This window comes from Thalassophryne amazonica, chromosome 4 (assembly GCF_902500255.1).
Source record: "Thalassophryne amazonica chromosome 4, fThaAma1.1, whole genome shotgun sequence".
Lineage (NCBI taxonomy): Eukaryota > Metazoa > Chordata > Actinopteri > Batrachoidiformes > Batrachoididae > Thalassophryne > Thalassophryne amazonica.
In genome coordinates this window covers 78,884,160-78,899,639 of record NC_047106.1, presented here as the reverse complement: position 1 = coordinate 78,899,639, position 15,480 = coordinate 78,884,160, and the positions used below count along the sequence as shown (strand labels likewise).

General features: G+C 41.9%; 1 protein-coding gene across 1 annotated transcript in view; it reads right to left on the bottom strand.

The window, feature by feature from the left end:
• scn2b (sodium channel, voltage-gated, type II, beta) overlaps positions 1-4,198 on the bottom strand; it is a 70,362-nt gene extending 66,164 nt beyond the window's left edge. The window contains exon 1 of the mRNA XM_034168127.1: positions 4,022-4,198. Within this exon, the coding sequence (XP_034024018.1) occupies positions 4,022-4,097 (76 nt within the window). The 5' untranslated portion in view covers positions 4,098-4,198. The remainder of the gene's footprint in view (positions 1-4,021) is intronic.
• Between the last annotated feature and the right edge of the window lie 11,282 nt (positions 4,199-15,480).

Below are 15,480 nucleotides of genomic sequence, written 5' to 3'. Positions count from 1 at the left end.
GTTATGTTCTCTAATGCCATATACCAACACAGTGCAGAGTAGCTACCTAAACTCTGTGAGTGAGATAGAGTATCTCGTCAATAGTTTTACATCCTCATTGAAGACAACTTTGGATGCTGTAGCTCCTCTGAAAAAGAGAGCCTTAAATCAGAAGTGCCTGACTCCGTGGTATAACTCACAAACTCGCAGCTTAAAGCAGATAACCTGTAAGTTGGAGAGGAAATGGCATCTCACTAATTTAGACGATCTTCACTTAGCCTGGAAAAAGAGTCTGTTGCTCTATAAAAAAAGCCCTATGTGAAGCTAGGACATCTTACTACTCATCACTAATTGAAGAAAATGAGAACAACCCCAGGTTTCTTTTCAGCACTGTAGCCAGGCTGACAAAGAGTCAGAGCTCTATTGAGCCGAGTATTCCTTTAACTTTAACTAGTAATGACTTCATGACTTTCTTTGCTAATAAAATTTTAACTATTAGAGAAAAAATTACTCATAACCATCCCAAAGACATATCGTTATCTTTGGCTGCTTTCAGCGATGCCGGTATTTGGTTAGACTCTTTCTCTCTGATTGTTCTGTCTGAGTTATTTTCATTAGTTACTTCCTCCAAACCATCAACATGTCTATTAGACCCCATTCCTACCAGGCTGCTCAAGGAAGCCCTACCATTAATTAATGCTTCGATCTTAAATATGATCAATCTATCTTTATTAGTTGGCTATGTACCACAGGCTTTTAAGGTGGCAGTAATTAAACCATTACTTAAAAAGCCATCACTTGACCCAGCTATCTTAGTTAATTATAGGCCAATCTCCAACCTTCCTTTTCTCTCAAAAATTCTTGAAAGGGTAGTTGTAAAACAGCTAACTGATCATCTGCAGAGGAATGGTCTATTTGAAGAGTTTCAGTCAGGTTTTAGAATTCATCATAGTACAGAAACAGCGTTAGTGAAGGTTACAAATGATCTTCTTATGGCCTCAGACAGTGGACTCATCTCTGTGCTTGTTCTGTTAGACCTCAGTGCTGCTTTTGATACTGTTGACCATAAAATTTTATTACAGAGATTAGAGCATGCCATAGGTATTAAAGGCACTGCGCTGCAGTGGTTTGAATCATATTTATCTAATAGATTACAAGTTGTTCATGTAAATGGGGAATCTTCTTCACAAACTAAGGTTAATTATGGAGTTCCACAAGGTTCTGTGCTAGGACCAATTTTATTCACTTTATACATGTTTCCCTTAGGCAGTATTAGACAGCATTGCTTAAATTTTCATTGTTATGCAGATGATACCCAGCTTTATCTATCCATGAAGCCAGAGGACACACACCAATTAGCTAAACTGCAGGATTGTCTTACAGACATAAAGACATGGATGACCTCCAGTGTTGCCACAGTTACTTTGAAAAAGTAATCCAATTACTGATTACTCCTTGAAAAAGTAACTTAGTTACTTTACTGATTACTCAGTTGTATAAGTAACTAAGTTAGATTACTAGTTACTTTTTTAGTTACTTTCCCCAGCTGCCGACAACAACCCATGTCAACATGACAATGATACCTGTTTTGCCAAAACTCACTTTATAGCCACCCTTTCTTGACTTCAATGAAAACAAATACTTGTTTTATAAAAAGTAAAATAAAGACCTCTTTCTTGACCTCATATTTAACTGTTGACAGCACTGTAACAGTAAAACTTGCAATCTCAAACCTACATTGTTTATAAATGTAACTATTAAATTCTAACATTTTTCTAACATTTAAATTCTCTAAACATTTTACTTGTCGAAATTATTATTATTTTAAGCAGTATTAGTAGTTGTAGTACAAAACGGCTTCAAAACTGGACCTTTAATCTAGGGGTGTTGTGGGGGAGGGGAGCACATCCTTGCCCCACGCCCCCATTCCGTCTGGATTCGCCCCTGCTTTGGCGTTTGAGCACAAAGAATGGATAACATTTATTTATGCAGAAAACAGGACCAGATTTACAGGTAAGAAAGTTTTATTGCGTTTTCACATCATGTGGTCCTCAGAAAGACAGTTTAGGTGCATTTGAGTGGAAAACAGTGTTAGTTGTTGACGCGTTGCGGAGGATCAGCTGTTTTTAACGAGACGATACGGAGCGGCTCAGCTCAGAATTCTAAATAAAGGAGGGAAAAAAGTATAAAAATGTCTTTGTAAAGCTCAGTGCAGGTGTGCTGATCACCGCGCTTTAAGAGGTGAGGACGAATCGAGCAGCTGCAAAAAAACGCGGATGAAAAGCTCACAGCTCGCTTAAAGTGGACAGTTCAGTCGAACCCCGACTTCCTGCCCACGGACCAAGTTTAATGCTGCTGTCGACCCACAATGCAAAAATAATAGTAACGCACAGTGACATGGAGAAGTAACTTTAATCTGATTACTGATTTGGAAAGATTAACGCGTTAGATTACTCGTTACTAAAAAAAGTGGTCAGATTAGAGTAACGCGTTACTAACGCGTTACCGGCATCACTGATGACCTCTAATTTCCTGCTTTTAAACTCAGATAAAACTGTTGTACTTGGCCCCACAAATCTTAGAAACATGGTGTCTAACCAGATCCTTACTCTGGATGGCATTACCCTGACCTCTAGTAATACTGTGAGAAATTTTGGAGTCATTTTTGATCAGGATATGTCATTCAATTCACATATTAAACAAATATGTAGGACTTCTTTTTTTGCATTTGCGCAATATCTCTAAAATTAGAAAGGTCTTGTCTCAGAGTGATGCTGAAAAACTAATTCATGCATTTATTTCCTCTAGGCTGGACTATTGTAATTCATTATCAGGTTGTCCTAAAAGTTCCCTGAAAAGCCTTCAGTTAATTCAAAATGCTGCAGCTAGAGTACTGACAGGGACTAGAAGGAGAGAGCATATCTCACCCATATTGGCCTCTCTTCGTTGGCTTCCTGTTAATTCTAGAATAGAATTTAAAATTCTTCTTCTTACTTATAAGGTTTTGAACAATCAGGTCCCATCTTATCTTAGGGACCTCATAGTACCATATCACCCCAATAGAGCGCTTCGCTCTCAGACTGCAGGCTTACTTGTAGTTCCTAGGGTTTATAAGAGTAGAATGGGAGGCAGAGCCTTCAGCTTTCAGGCTCCTCTCCTGTGGAACCAGCTCCCAATTCAGATCAGGGAGACAGACACCCTCTCTACTTTTAAGATTAGGCTTAAAACTTTCCTTTTTGCTAAAGCTTATAGTTAGGGCTGGATCAGGTGACCCTGAACCATCCCTTAGTTATGCTGCTATAGACTTAGACTGCTGGGGGGTTCCCATGATGCACTGAGTGTTTCTTTCTCTTTTTGCTCTGTATGCACCACTCTGCATTTAATCATTAGTGATTGATCTCTGCTCCCCTCCACAGCATGTCTTTTTCCTGGTTCTCTCCCTCAGCCCCAACCAGTCCCAGCAGAAGACTGCCCCTCCCTGAGCCTGGTTCTGCTGGAGGTTTCTTCCTGTTAAAAGGGAGTTTTTCCTTCCCACTGTCGCCAAGTGCTTGCTCACAGGGGGTCATTTTGACCGTTGCGGTTTTTCGTAATTATTGTATGGCCTTGCCTTACAATATAAAGCGCCTTGGGGAAACTGTTTGTTGTGATTTGGCGCTATATAAATAAAATTGATTTGATTTGATTTATTCATTCTTTGTGCACAGATTATGTTGTCTTCATGGCCTGTATAATATGGTTACCACAACACGGGGCCTGTTTGAATGCATGATGGCTTAATGGGACCAGAAGATACTCAAATGCGCACAGATCCAGTGAGCTAAACCCAGCTTTGTTTTTAAATATAGTGCATGCACCATGATCCTGTGGTGCATCGGGTTACTCATTTATCTGTTTCAGCCAGATACAACGCAGCTAAAAGCGGCGTCCGCGCATCAGCTGCTCAAAGTGATCATGATGTCATCGCGTCGAACACATCAGCCGAACGCCTTATCGAACTGCCGATTGATGACTGTGAGTGATCCGCGGCTGTTTGGCTTCTTACCGGAGAGAAGCAGCAGCAGCGCCGTGCTCAGCAGCTCCCCGCCGGCAGTCCTCGTCTGCTGCGCATCCAAAAACATGATGGATCCGTCACACGCACACACAAACGGACACTTCACGGTACAAAAAACAAGCCCACAATTACAAAAAAAGAACAGTAAGAAGTCTGCTCTTGTCGTGCACGTTAAAAATGCTTTTAAAATAATACTGATTGTTTTTGTTGGGCGGCAGGTCAGTGCTGGCAGTGTCTGGAGCCTGATGATGGTTGATCTCTTGTTTCACATTTCAGCAGCACATGTGGGAGGGAGAAGAGAGAGAGAGAGAGGAGAGAGAGAGAGAGAGAGAGAGAGAGAGGAGAGAGAGAGAGAGAGAGAGAGAGAGAGAGAGAGAGGAGAGAGAGAGAGAGAGAGTGGGTGATCCAGAGATTTGTTCTTCGCGTGGGGAGAGGAGAAGCATGACGTGGGGGGTGACATCATCTATCAGAAATGTACAATTATACATTTGCACAAATATATCAACTATGTCAGAGTTGGGGATGCTGAGAGAGAGTCTGGACTATAAAATCACATCAGATTCGATGCTGTGCAGCAATGCAGATTTTTGTAGCTTTAGTGCATTGCACTCTATAATAGACCGTAATGTTTTAAAGTGAATTGATGTATGTCAAAACAGCATAGCATATTCATTTATGCACAGTGAATGGTAACAACAATAATTTTATTGACATAGCACTTTGTTTCTGACAAAGCATTTCACAGTACAAAAGACAATAAAAACTACACATGACCATGAGTTAATAATAACAACGGGAGCAGCCGAAAGGACAACAACAAATAAGTGTAGAATAATCAGAAAAATACAGTTGTGCTCAAAAGTTTACATACCTGGGCAGAATTCTTTTTTTTTTTTTTTTTTGGCCCTTTTTCAGAGAATATGAATGATAACACACACACACACACACACACAATTTTCGTGCTCGTGGTTAGTGGTTGAGTCATTTATTGTCAGACAACTGTGTTTGCTCTTTTTAAATCATAATGACAACAGAAACTACCTAAATGACCCTGATCAAAAGTTTACATACCCCTGTTCTTAATATCGTGTATTGCCCCCTTTAACTTCAATGACAGGTTGGAGTCTTTTGTGGTAGTTGTGGACGAGGCTCTCTGATGGTAAAGCTGCCACTGAATATGTCTTGGACTTTATTTACATAAATTATGAAGAAATGCAAACAGTATGGGAAGATTTGTTCCATCCTGTCTATGGCTGATGCTGAGACCCTGATTCATGCATTTGTCTCTTCTAGATTGAACTACTGCAATATTCTATTTTCTGGTTTACCACAGTTCAGCATTAATGGTCTCCAACTGGTTCAAAAGGCTGCTGCCAGACGTTTGACAGGAAGCAGACAGTTTGACCACATTACACCCATTCTGGCATCTCTTCACTGGCTTCCTGTCCCTGTGAGATCAGATTTTAAGTTCTGCTATTAACATATAAAATTATTCATGGACTAGCGCCTCCCTACTTAGTTGACTTAATTAAACCCTACGTACCGGCCCTGGTTCTGCATTCTCAGGGCGCAGGACTATTTTGTGTCCCGAGGGCGAATAAAAAGTCTGCAGGTTACAGAGCTTTCTGTTATCATGCAGCCATTCTGTGGAATGATCTCCCTGCATCAGATTCTGGAGGGACTTTCAAGTCCAGACTTAAGATGCACTTATTCTCCTTTTCATATGGCTAGCATACTGGCATAGTATGGTACTATGCTTCCAATTCATTTAAATTCATTTTATGAGTAAACAGAGCGGGTCACAGCCTCAACTTTATCTAAAGTTTGGGTCTTTCAGTGAAGCTTAGGGCTAGTGGCCTCTGATTCTGATTTTTTTTTTTTTTGTCTCTGTATGTGGTGTGGCTCTATCCAGAAGTGGGAGTGGGTGTCTTCTTCTGTAATGGTCATAAAATATATGATACCTGTGTACGCAAACCCCCCCCTAGCCAGCTTGCCATCATGGACACCAGCGTGAACTCCCAGAATTTCCTGTATATTGGAATTGTCAATTGTGTTGGTAGCATGGCCCAAGCAGAGGGTCCCCCGTTTGAGGCTGTTCTGCCTGAGGTTTCTTCCTCAAATCATTAGAGGGAGTTTTTCCTGTGTGCTTGCTCTTGGGGTTGGTAAGCTTAGACCTTATTTGTGTGAAGCAGCTTGAGACAGCTTTGTTGTGATTTGGTGCTATACACATAAATAAATGAGTAAATGAAACATAAATGAGTATGGCATTCTATGGTAAATCTGCATGGAGTAGACAGTTCTCAAAAACTCAGTGACTGTGCAAATGGGAGAAGAGTGAGGAAAACCACCAAGACACCCAGACAACCCAGAAGAAGTTATAGGCTTATGTGGCTGTGAAGAAATTTAAAATAAGTAAATTTACTTGTTATGGTGCAAAGAGGCGGCATTCTCTGGTTCAGGCTGAGAAACACACTGTGAGCAGACAAACACAGAGGGAATTCTTTAAAAACATTGCATTTTTTCAGCCATGACTAGGAACTAAAGTATTTTCAGACATTGTTTTCCAAAATCATGCTTTATGTGGATACGTTGTCGTCAGACTGTGATGATGAATCTAACTGAAACTTATACAAAACTTACACATAACTTATTTAACATACACCAGTGTATTCAGCATATTTTTAATACGTTGGCATATGCAGGCTAAATTGTCAAGGTATGGAAGGGTCTTTGCAGAAAACCATGTCGCCGTGCAGACAAACAAAGTATTAACCAGAATCTACACCAGCTCTCCTCTTGTAATCCATTCCTCCTGCATCCTTGCTGGGATTGATGGTGGTGGAGAGAATATTTTTAAATCTCCTATGACAGGAGATGGCGTGAATGATAGTTTGATTTCTTTCCATGTTTTGTGACAATCCACTGAACCGTAGCAACAAGCAAATCTGAGCAGACACACAGTCTCATATTTCACACAAATGATTGAGGAAGGGAGATGTGGGAGGAGGCAGGTGAGAGCATGAGTGAAAGGTTTAAAAGCATGAAGCCATTAGTAGCAGAGAGGAGATAGACCGCGTCTCTCAGTACAGTCGTGAGGGTTTGCGGAGCCTTTGTTTACCTCGCTTGTACAGACAATACTGCCTACTCTTACTCCACACAGGCCTTTGTCACATAAACCCCCCCCCAGTCTGAAAAAATTGTTTTATGGATGCAGTCTCATAGAAACATGGACATCAAGTCAAAGGAGAGAACAGCAACTTCTGATGGTCATCTGAGTTATTGTTTTACCTATTTGTTCTGTTCCTTTGAAGTTGTGAGACATGGTAGGATTTTCTCTTTATCTCATCCTGTAACATTCTTGCCTTATGATGTCATAAAGGTCTGAGAGGAATTTTTGACTGGCCTCCACTGTTGTTGGCAGAGGTGCATGCTTGCCAATTGCAACCGCTAGTTATGTTGAATGTAGGGCTGAAACAATTAATTGAGTAAATTGAATAATTCAATGACAAAAAAAGTTCGAGGCAAATTCTTTGCCTTGAGGCTTCATTTAAAGCTGTAGCACATAGGCCAGGCTTGTAGGTGGCGCTGTAACGCTCTCACAAAAAACACAGAGAAGAAGAACGTAGAGCATGCCCACACACTCTCACTAGTGGCAAGCTAAAAGTGGACGCTCTCATTTTGGCCGAACTTCTAGCCAGTTTCTGGGTATTCTTTATTAGTACGTGCCCGTGGCTGACGTGCTTGATGAATTCCTGTGCAAAAAGTAGTTCCCAGATAATTCTAAAATTTAGCAGTAATAAAATTATAAAGATAACTGAAGTTTTAAGTGTGGCCATAATAAATATTTAAGAAAGTTAAAGTTTACGAGCACCTTCACCTGTTATTGCTCAAGCACATTGTAAACATTGACAGGATGGAGTTTGATGCGGAAGAGTTCAGAAAGATACGATGGAATGTTTTGATGGCCATTTACAGTTGGCGATGAAAGACTTGGGTGTTAATTTCATGTTAAAGTCAGAACAAGAAGCTGCACTGAAAGAGATCTATCTGGGAAGAGACACATTCTGTGTGTTGTCGCTCCAGCGAGAGCAGCACGCTGAGCAGGGTAGCAAAAGTAGTTCAGCGAGCTCAATCTGTGTGCGCGAGCTATCCCACAATGCCAAAATAGCAGAGATGTCGGTCCAATGAGAGCGGCACTCTGAGCAGGGTGAGCATGACCATAACTAATGGAAGCGCCAATCAATGTAGTCTGCAACGCTACAAGTTTACAAAGCCACACACTGAGTTAAATAAAGCCTTTTAAGAGAAAGGGTCCATGCTGATCATCTGAAATGGACTTATTATGCATTTAAAGTGAAGCAGTGTGATATATATATTTTTTTTAAATCACGGTTTGCTCCAGTGGCCGTTCTCCACCTCCGCAGATGAAGCGAAAGGACACACACTTGCACTCACATCTAACTATTCAAAAAAAATGCCTTTATTCAGATTTGATAAGTTTTTAATCAACAGGCTCTACAGTTAATTTATCAGTGCAGCTGTTGTGGAAACTCTGAACTCCACAGTCATTTTTCAAAGGCTTTGTTATTCACAAGTATCCACAGAAATCAAGGAATTTGACTTTGGTTTGAACTCTGTACGGCATGTAGAAATATACACTAAACACTGAATAAATCACAGTAATAAAAAGTGCAAGTAAAATGTGCAATAAGAGAAAAAGAACATCCTGTCTGCAGACTGACGTTCACAGACCACCTGAGCTTATGGTTTGGCAAAGCTCCAAAACTCAACATTGTGAAAAAAATAAACAATTACCTGGGAAAACAGGCAGAGGGAACACCCTAAACTAAAAATCTGCATGATGGCACAGTGACATTGTGCCATTGCTTAGGGAGAACCCTGCCACTACTGATATTGGGGATCTGTGGATCTGGACAACACGTGTTGCGGTTGGACAGATATCAATTGGCGACGGGGTGCAGTGATCGAGCGCACGCATGGTGCAGACATTGACAGGCTGCTCCCAGGTTGAAACGGACTGTCAGATCAGAACACGCAGTGGGCGATCTGACTGTCACACCACCCACATGAGCTCTGTTACACATCACGCGGTGTACGTCCTGTAGCACAGCATCCACAAGATATGCATGGCGGGCAGAACGCGCACGCGGCCAGCTGTGACCATGTGACCATGTCTGTGACCATGGGCCATCTACAGAAGAACAGACGGATCATATCTGTAATGCCCACTTGATAAGAGGGATTCAATAAAATGTGGTGTTTTTATATGGTGTGTGGTTTTAGTTTTTTTTTTTAAATATGTCCATGTCCTTCTGATATGAAGCAGTTTCCCACAGCCTTCATAGGACAGTGATTGTAGCTCAGCGATAAAGTTTCTGATTGGCAATCAGAGCTTTTGGCACTGGTTCAATTCCTGTGGGTGGCATGTCATTTTTTTTTTAAATTTTCACAGCAGCTGTGTTCCCCCATGCACAAAACCGTTGCAGCATGTATTTAAATTTTTTTTTAATTTATTTTTTCTTCACAGCAGTTGTGCGATGTGTAACCACATTGCGCAACTGGTGGCACTGTGTTCCCACGTGCACGAACCGTCGCACCAGCATTGTGCACGCCTGCCCGTCAGCGCAATGTTTCGTGGTTCACTCATATGAGTTGCTCCGACGGGTGTCACCCTGAGTTATACATATTTGTACTATGTGTGAAGAGGCCCTGAGGTTGGTGATAGTGTCCTAATTTTTAATATGCACACCAAAGCAAAACCATTAAGGGGAATAACCACTCAGCCACCCAAAATATGATTTAATAAACACCTGAACAGATTTTAACCTGTTAGCTGAGCTTGTTGGAGTTTGGGCTTCACTTGTCCTGCCTAGGTTATATGGTATTGCCTATACTCCACCATAATACTTTGTTAAGAAGCCTTCCTGTTTCCCAGTGTACTCCTCTTTATTTCAGTGTAAACAATTATTGATGATTCGAGAGGTACTCAGAGTAGAACTGCTGCTTCTTTACATTAAAGTTCACAACGAAGGTGGATTGGTCATTTGGTGAGGATACCCTGGTCATCTCCCTTGGGAGGTCTATGAGACACGACCAACTGGCAAGAGGACCCTTGGAAATGCCTTGGGATCTCCCAGGAAGAGTTGAAGGACTTGGCCGAAGTAACACATTCTCCGTCTGAAGCCGTCTGAATAATCCGAATGGTTTCCACCTGGCTGTCACCCAGTTTCTGGCAAAATTTGATGTGGCGCTGCTCCCGTCGTTCCGTCTTTTTCCTTGAAATGAGAATCCACAGAGTGCACTGCACACGTCCCACACAAAGGCTGCTTACCAGGAAATGACGCAATCAACAGGCGTGAAAAAGTTCACGCATGCGCACGAAGGTTCAAGGTTTGCTCCTGCAAGCACATGTGATTCAAATCCATCAGGTTTTTGAAAAAAATAAAAAGGTCCGATACTTTTCTAACAGACCTCATACAATGGTTTGGGTGTGAGACTCCACTGGCCCAGGATAGGGAAGTGTGAGACAAGCCACTTGGTCTACTAGCACCACAACCTAGACCTGGATATGTGGCATGTAGGAAAGAGTGTCCATTATTACCTCCGCCAAGGAGGTTACGTTTTCGGTCGCGTCCATTTGTTTGTTGGTTGGTTTGTTAGCAGGATTACTCAAAAAATCCTTAATGGATTTCAATGAAATTTTTTACCAGGGGTGTATTACTGCCACCTTAAAAGCCTGTGGTACATAGCAGTTGAAGGTGCTATATTATTTTTTCTTTTTGAATTTTTATGCTTAAATAGATTTTTGCTGGTTATTGGTGGTCTGGGAGCAGGCACCGTCTCTACGGGGATGGGGTAATGAGGGGATGGCAGGGGGAGAGAAGCTGCAGAGAGGTGTGTAAGACTACAACTCTGCTTCCTGGTCCCAACCCTGGATAGTCACGGTTTGGAGGATTTAAGAAAATTGGCCAGATTTCTAGAAATGAGAGCTGCTCCATCCAAAGTGGGATGGATGCTGTCTCTCCTAACAAGACCAGGTTTTCCCCAGAAGCTTTGCCAATTATCTATGAAGCCCACCTCATTTTTGGGACACCACTCAGACAGCCAGCAATTCAAGGAGAACATGCGGCTAAACATGTCACTCCCGGTCCAATTGGGGAGGGGCCCAGAGAAAACTACAGAGTCCGACATTGTTTTTGCAAAGTTACACACCGATTCAATGTTAATTTTAGTGACCTCCGACTGGCGTAACCGGGTGTCATTACTGCTGACGTGAATTACAATCTTACCAAATTTACGCTTAGCCTTAGCCAGCAGTTTCAAATTTCCTTCAATGTCGCCTGCTCTGGCCCCCGGAAGACAATTGACTATGGTTGCTGGTGTTGCTAACTTCACATTTCTCAAAACAGAGTCGCCAATAACCAGAGTTTGATCCTCTGCGGGTGTGTCGTCGAGTGGGGAAAAACGGTTAGAAATGTGAACGGGTTGGCGGTGTACACGGGGCTTCTGTTTAGAACTACGCTTCCTCCTCACAGTCACCCAGTCGGCCTGCTTTCCCGGCTGCTCGGGATCTGCCAGAGGGAAACTAACGGCGGCTAAGCTACCTTGGTCCGCACCGACTACAGGGGCCTGGCTAGCTGTAGAATTTTCCACGGTGCGGAGCCGAGTCTCCAATTCGCCCAGCCTGGCCTCCAAAGCTACGAATAAGCTACACTTATTACAAGTACCATTACTGCTAAAGGAGGCCGAGGAATAACTAAACATTTCACACCCAGAGCAGAAAAGTGCAGGAGAGACAGGAGAAGCCGCCATGCTAAACCGGCTAAGAGCTAGTAGCTGCGCTAAGCTAGCGGATTCCTAAAAACACACAAAGTAAATAATGTGTAAATAATTTAGAGGTGATTCAGCAGAGGGAGTGCTTTAGTTAAGGCACGTGAAGATTACACTGGTAAGGATGCCCCCTGCGCACCTCCCTACGGAGGTGATCCAGGCATGTCCATCCGGGAGGAGACCCCGGGGAAAACCCGGGACTACGTGGAGAGATTATATCTCCACACTGGCCTGGGAATGCCTTAGGATTCCCCAGTTAGAGGTGGTCATTGTGTCCTGGGAAAGAGAAGTCTGGGGTTCCCTGCTTGAGCTTTTGCCCCCACAACCCGGATACGTGGTTGAAGATGAGTGATGAGTGAGAGTGATATGATGTTAGCAGCACAGTGGCTTAGTGGTTAGCACTGTTGCTAAACAGCAAGAAAGTTGTAGGATCGCTTCTCTCCTGTGGACTTTGTTTGGAGTCTGCATGTTCTCCCGGTGTTCTCTCCGGCTTCCTCCCACATACAAAGACATGTACGTTAGGTGAATTGGAAACTTTAACTTGACCACAGGCAGTGATGCCGGTAACGCGTTACTTAGTAACGCATTACTCTAATCTGACCACTTTTTTTAGTAACGAGTAATCTAATGCGTTAATCTTTCCAAATCAGTAATCAGATTAAAGTTACTTCTCCAAGTCACTGTGCGTTACTATTATTTTTGCATTGTGGGTCGATAGCAGCATTAAACTTGGTCCGTGGGCAGGAGGTCGGGGTTCGACTGAACTGCCCACTTTAAGCGGGCTGCGAGCTTTTCATCCGTGGTTTTTTGCAGCAGCTACGACTCGTCCTCAGCGCGGTGACAACAGCACACCTGCGCTGAGCTTTACAAAGACATTTTTATGCTTTTTTCTCAGAGCCGCTCCGTATCTGCTGCTAAAAACAGCTGATCCTCCGCGACACTATTTTCCACTCAAATGCACCTAAACTCTCTTTCTGAGGACCACATGATGTGAAAACACAATAAAACTTTCTTACCTGTAAATCTGGTCATGTTTCCTGCATAAATAAATGTTATCTATTCTTTGTGCTCAAACGCCAAAGCAGGGCTGAATCCAGATGGAATGGAGGCGTGGGACAGGGATGTGCCCTCCCCCAACACCCCTAGATTAAAGGTCCAGTTTTGAAGGTGTTTTTTTTACTACAACTACTAATACTACTTAAAATAATAATAATTTTGACAAGTAAAATGTTTAGAGAGAATTTAAATGTTAGAAAAATATTATAAAGAATTTAATAGTTACATTTATAAACAATGTAGGTTAGAAATTGCAAGTTTCACGGTTACAGTGCTGTCAACAGTTAAATATGAGGTCAAGAACGAGGTCTTTATTTTACTTTTTATAAAACAAGTATTTATTTTCATTGAAGTCAAGAAAGGGTGACTATAAAGTGAGTTTTGGCAAAACAGGTATCATTGTCATGTTGAGATGGCAGAGGGTTGTTGTTGGCAGCTGGGGAAAGTAACTAAAAAAGTAACTAGTAATCTAACTTAGTTACTTTTCCAATTGAATAATCAGTAAAGTAACTAAGTTACTTTTTCAAGGAGTAATCAGTAATCAGTAATTGGATTACTTTTTCAAAGTAACTGTGGCAACACTGACCATAGGTGTGCGTGCAGGTGTGAATGTGTTTGTCTGTCTGTATGTGGCCCTGCGATAGACTGCCATCCTGTCCAGTGTGTATCCTGCCTCATGTTCTGTGACTGCAGGGATAGACTCCAAGCCCCCCACCCCCACCCGCTATGACCCTTAGTTGGAGTAAGCGGGTATAGGATATTAATGAACAATATGTTTCACAGGTTTGTTTTTAATTATTTTTGCACTTTCCAATGGTACCTCCCTGAAGCTGAATTGTCAGGTTTGCAAACATTTATCAAGCAGACGGACAGACCACACCTTCAGCTGGTTCACTCATAGAATAAACACTAAGCTTGTATCACCAGGCAAAAACATCAATATGTTGTTTATTTCTTCAATTACTTTTGTACTTCAAGGGTGTAATAAACATTATAGGTTGTTGGTGGGGCTTTAAATGTTTCCTCTGTTTTATCATTACAGAAAAAGAAATGTTTAGCAGCACAGCATCAGCAAAAGCTTTGTTTGGCAGTGGCTTCCACTTTGCCAACATATGCGTAAATCTTGTGCTACTTTCTCAAAATGTACCTTGAAGTACAGTATTTGTGCCGATTTGGTTATCATGGCTGTGAACAACTTTCTCATATCAATGACTCTACAGATGTGGATGTGTCTTAGCAGGTTTACTGACACTCAAAAAGGTGAAACTGAAGAAAGCAAACAAGAAATACAATTACAAAATGCATAAAAAAGCATATTGTGTAGTGCTTTGCCTGTATAAGAACTACATTAGCATATGATAAAACAATGTGAAGCGACGCCATTTGATGACCCTCTGATTTGCGAGTAATTAGCATATTACAACGTCAAGTTTTATGGTATTTTTTCCTTATTATTGAGCAGTAATATATATCAGAACAAAAATTAACCTGTCATACAACATTAGTAAATACATCCCAGCAATGCAACCTTAAATGAAGACATTGTGGACGTCCAACAACCAGCCCCAGCTTGTCGCTTGGACCGGATACTGGCCTCCATTTTGGAGTGAGATTTCCCACTCCTAAATGACCAAAAGGAGAGCAGCGCTGGGATTCCCTCTCCTAAGTGACCAATAGGAGAGCAGCGCTCGCACCACATCAACATGAGGCTGACGCATTGGCTGAGGTCAGCGTCTCGGCCGCCAACCAATCCCAGGCTAGGAGAGAGAGGCCAGTATCTGGTCCAATTCAGGGCCAGTTGTCCAGCTAGACATTGTGATCTCAGAGACGGCACAAACTGCACACTGCCATCGTCTGTTCCTCTACTGAACAACATCACTTCCATTCAATAAAGTTCACAATACAATGAATACATAGTACACAGTACAATGAACATTAGCTGTAATGACCTGAAGTGTCCATTAGATGGCACTGAAAGAAAGAGAGGAAATATTAAACACATTATAAACAACTTCTTATGGAAGGCAGCACAGTATTTCAAATTTAAGCCTGTAATTTCAAGTGTTGAACTGCACTGCATTTAAAAACAAGGTCTCTGTCCTTGGTGCTGAATCTGTCTTTGAATGTCAAGGAACATTTCGTTCTCTGTGGTCCAAAACATTCCTGAAGCTGCTGCATGGGTGAGCACTCATCGAGAAATACCAACTAACACGTTTTCATGGGATTCAAATCAATAGAAAATAATTGATCTCTCTCTCCCTCTCTCTCTGCAGCAGAGAGAAAAAAGCAGAAACGAAAGTTATTGTCTGCTGTTGATTTTTACACACACACAACAAAAAGGTAAGCCACCAATTAATAATTGTAAAAAAAACAAAAAACAAAACACAACAACAACAGCAGCAGCTATGTCCTCCTATCATATCCCTATAAATGATACGCCAATATGATTGGATAAAACACTAAAGAATAAATAGCAATACACCCTTTTCGTGGACGGATAATATTTTTCATACCACCCGAGTAATCAGCCAATCCGGACAGTG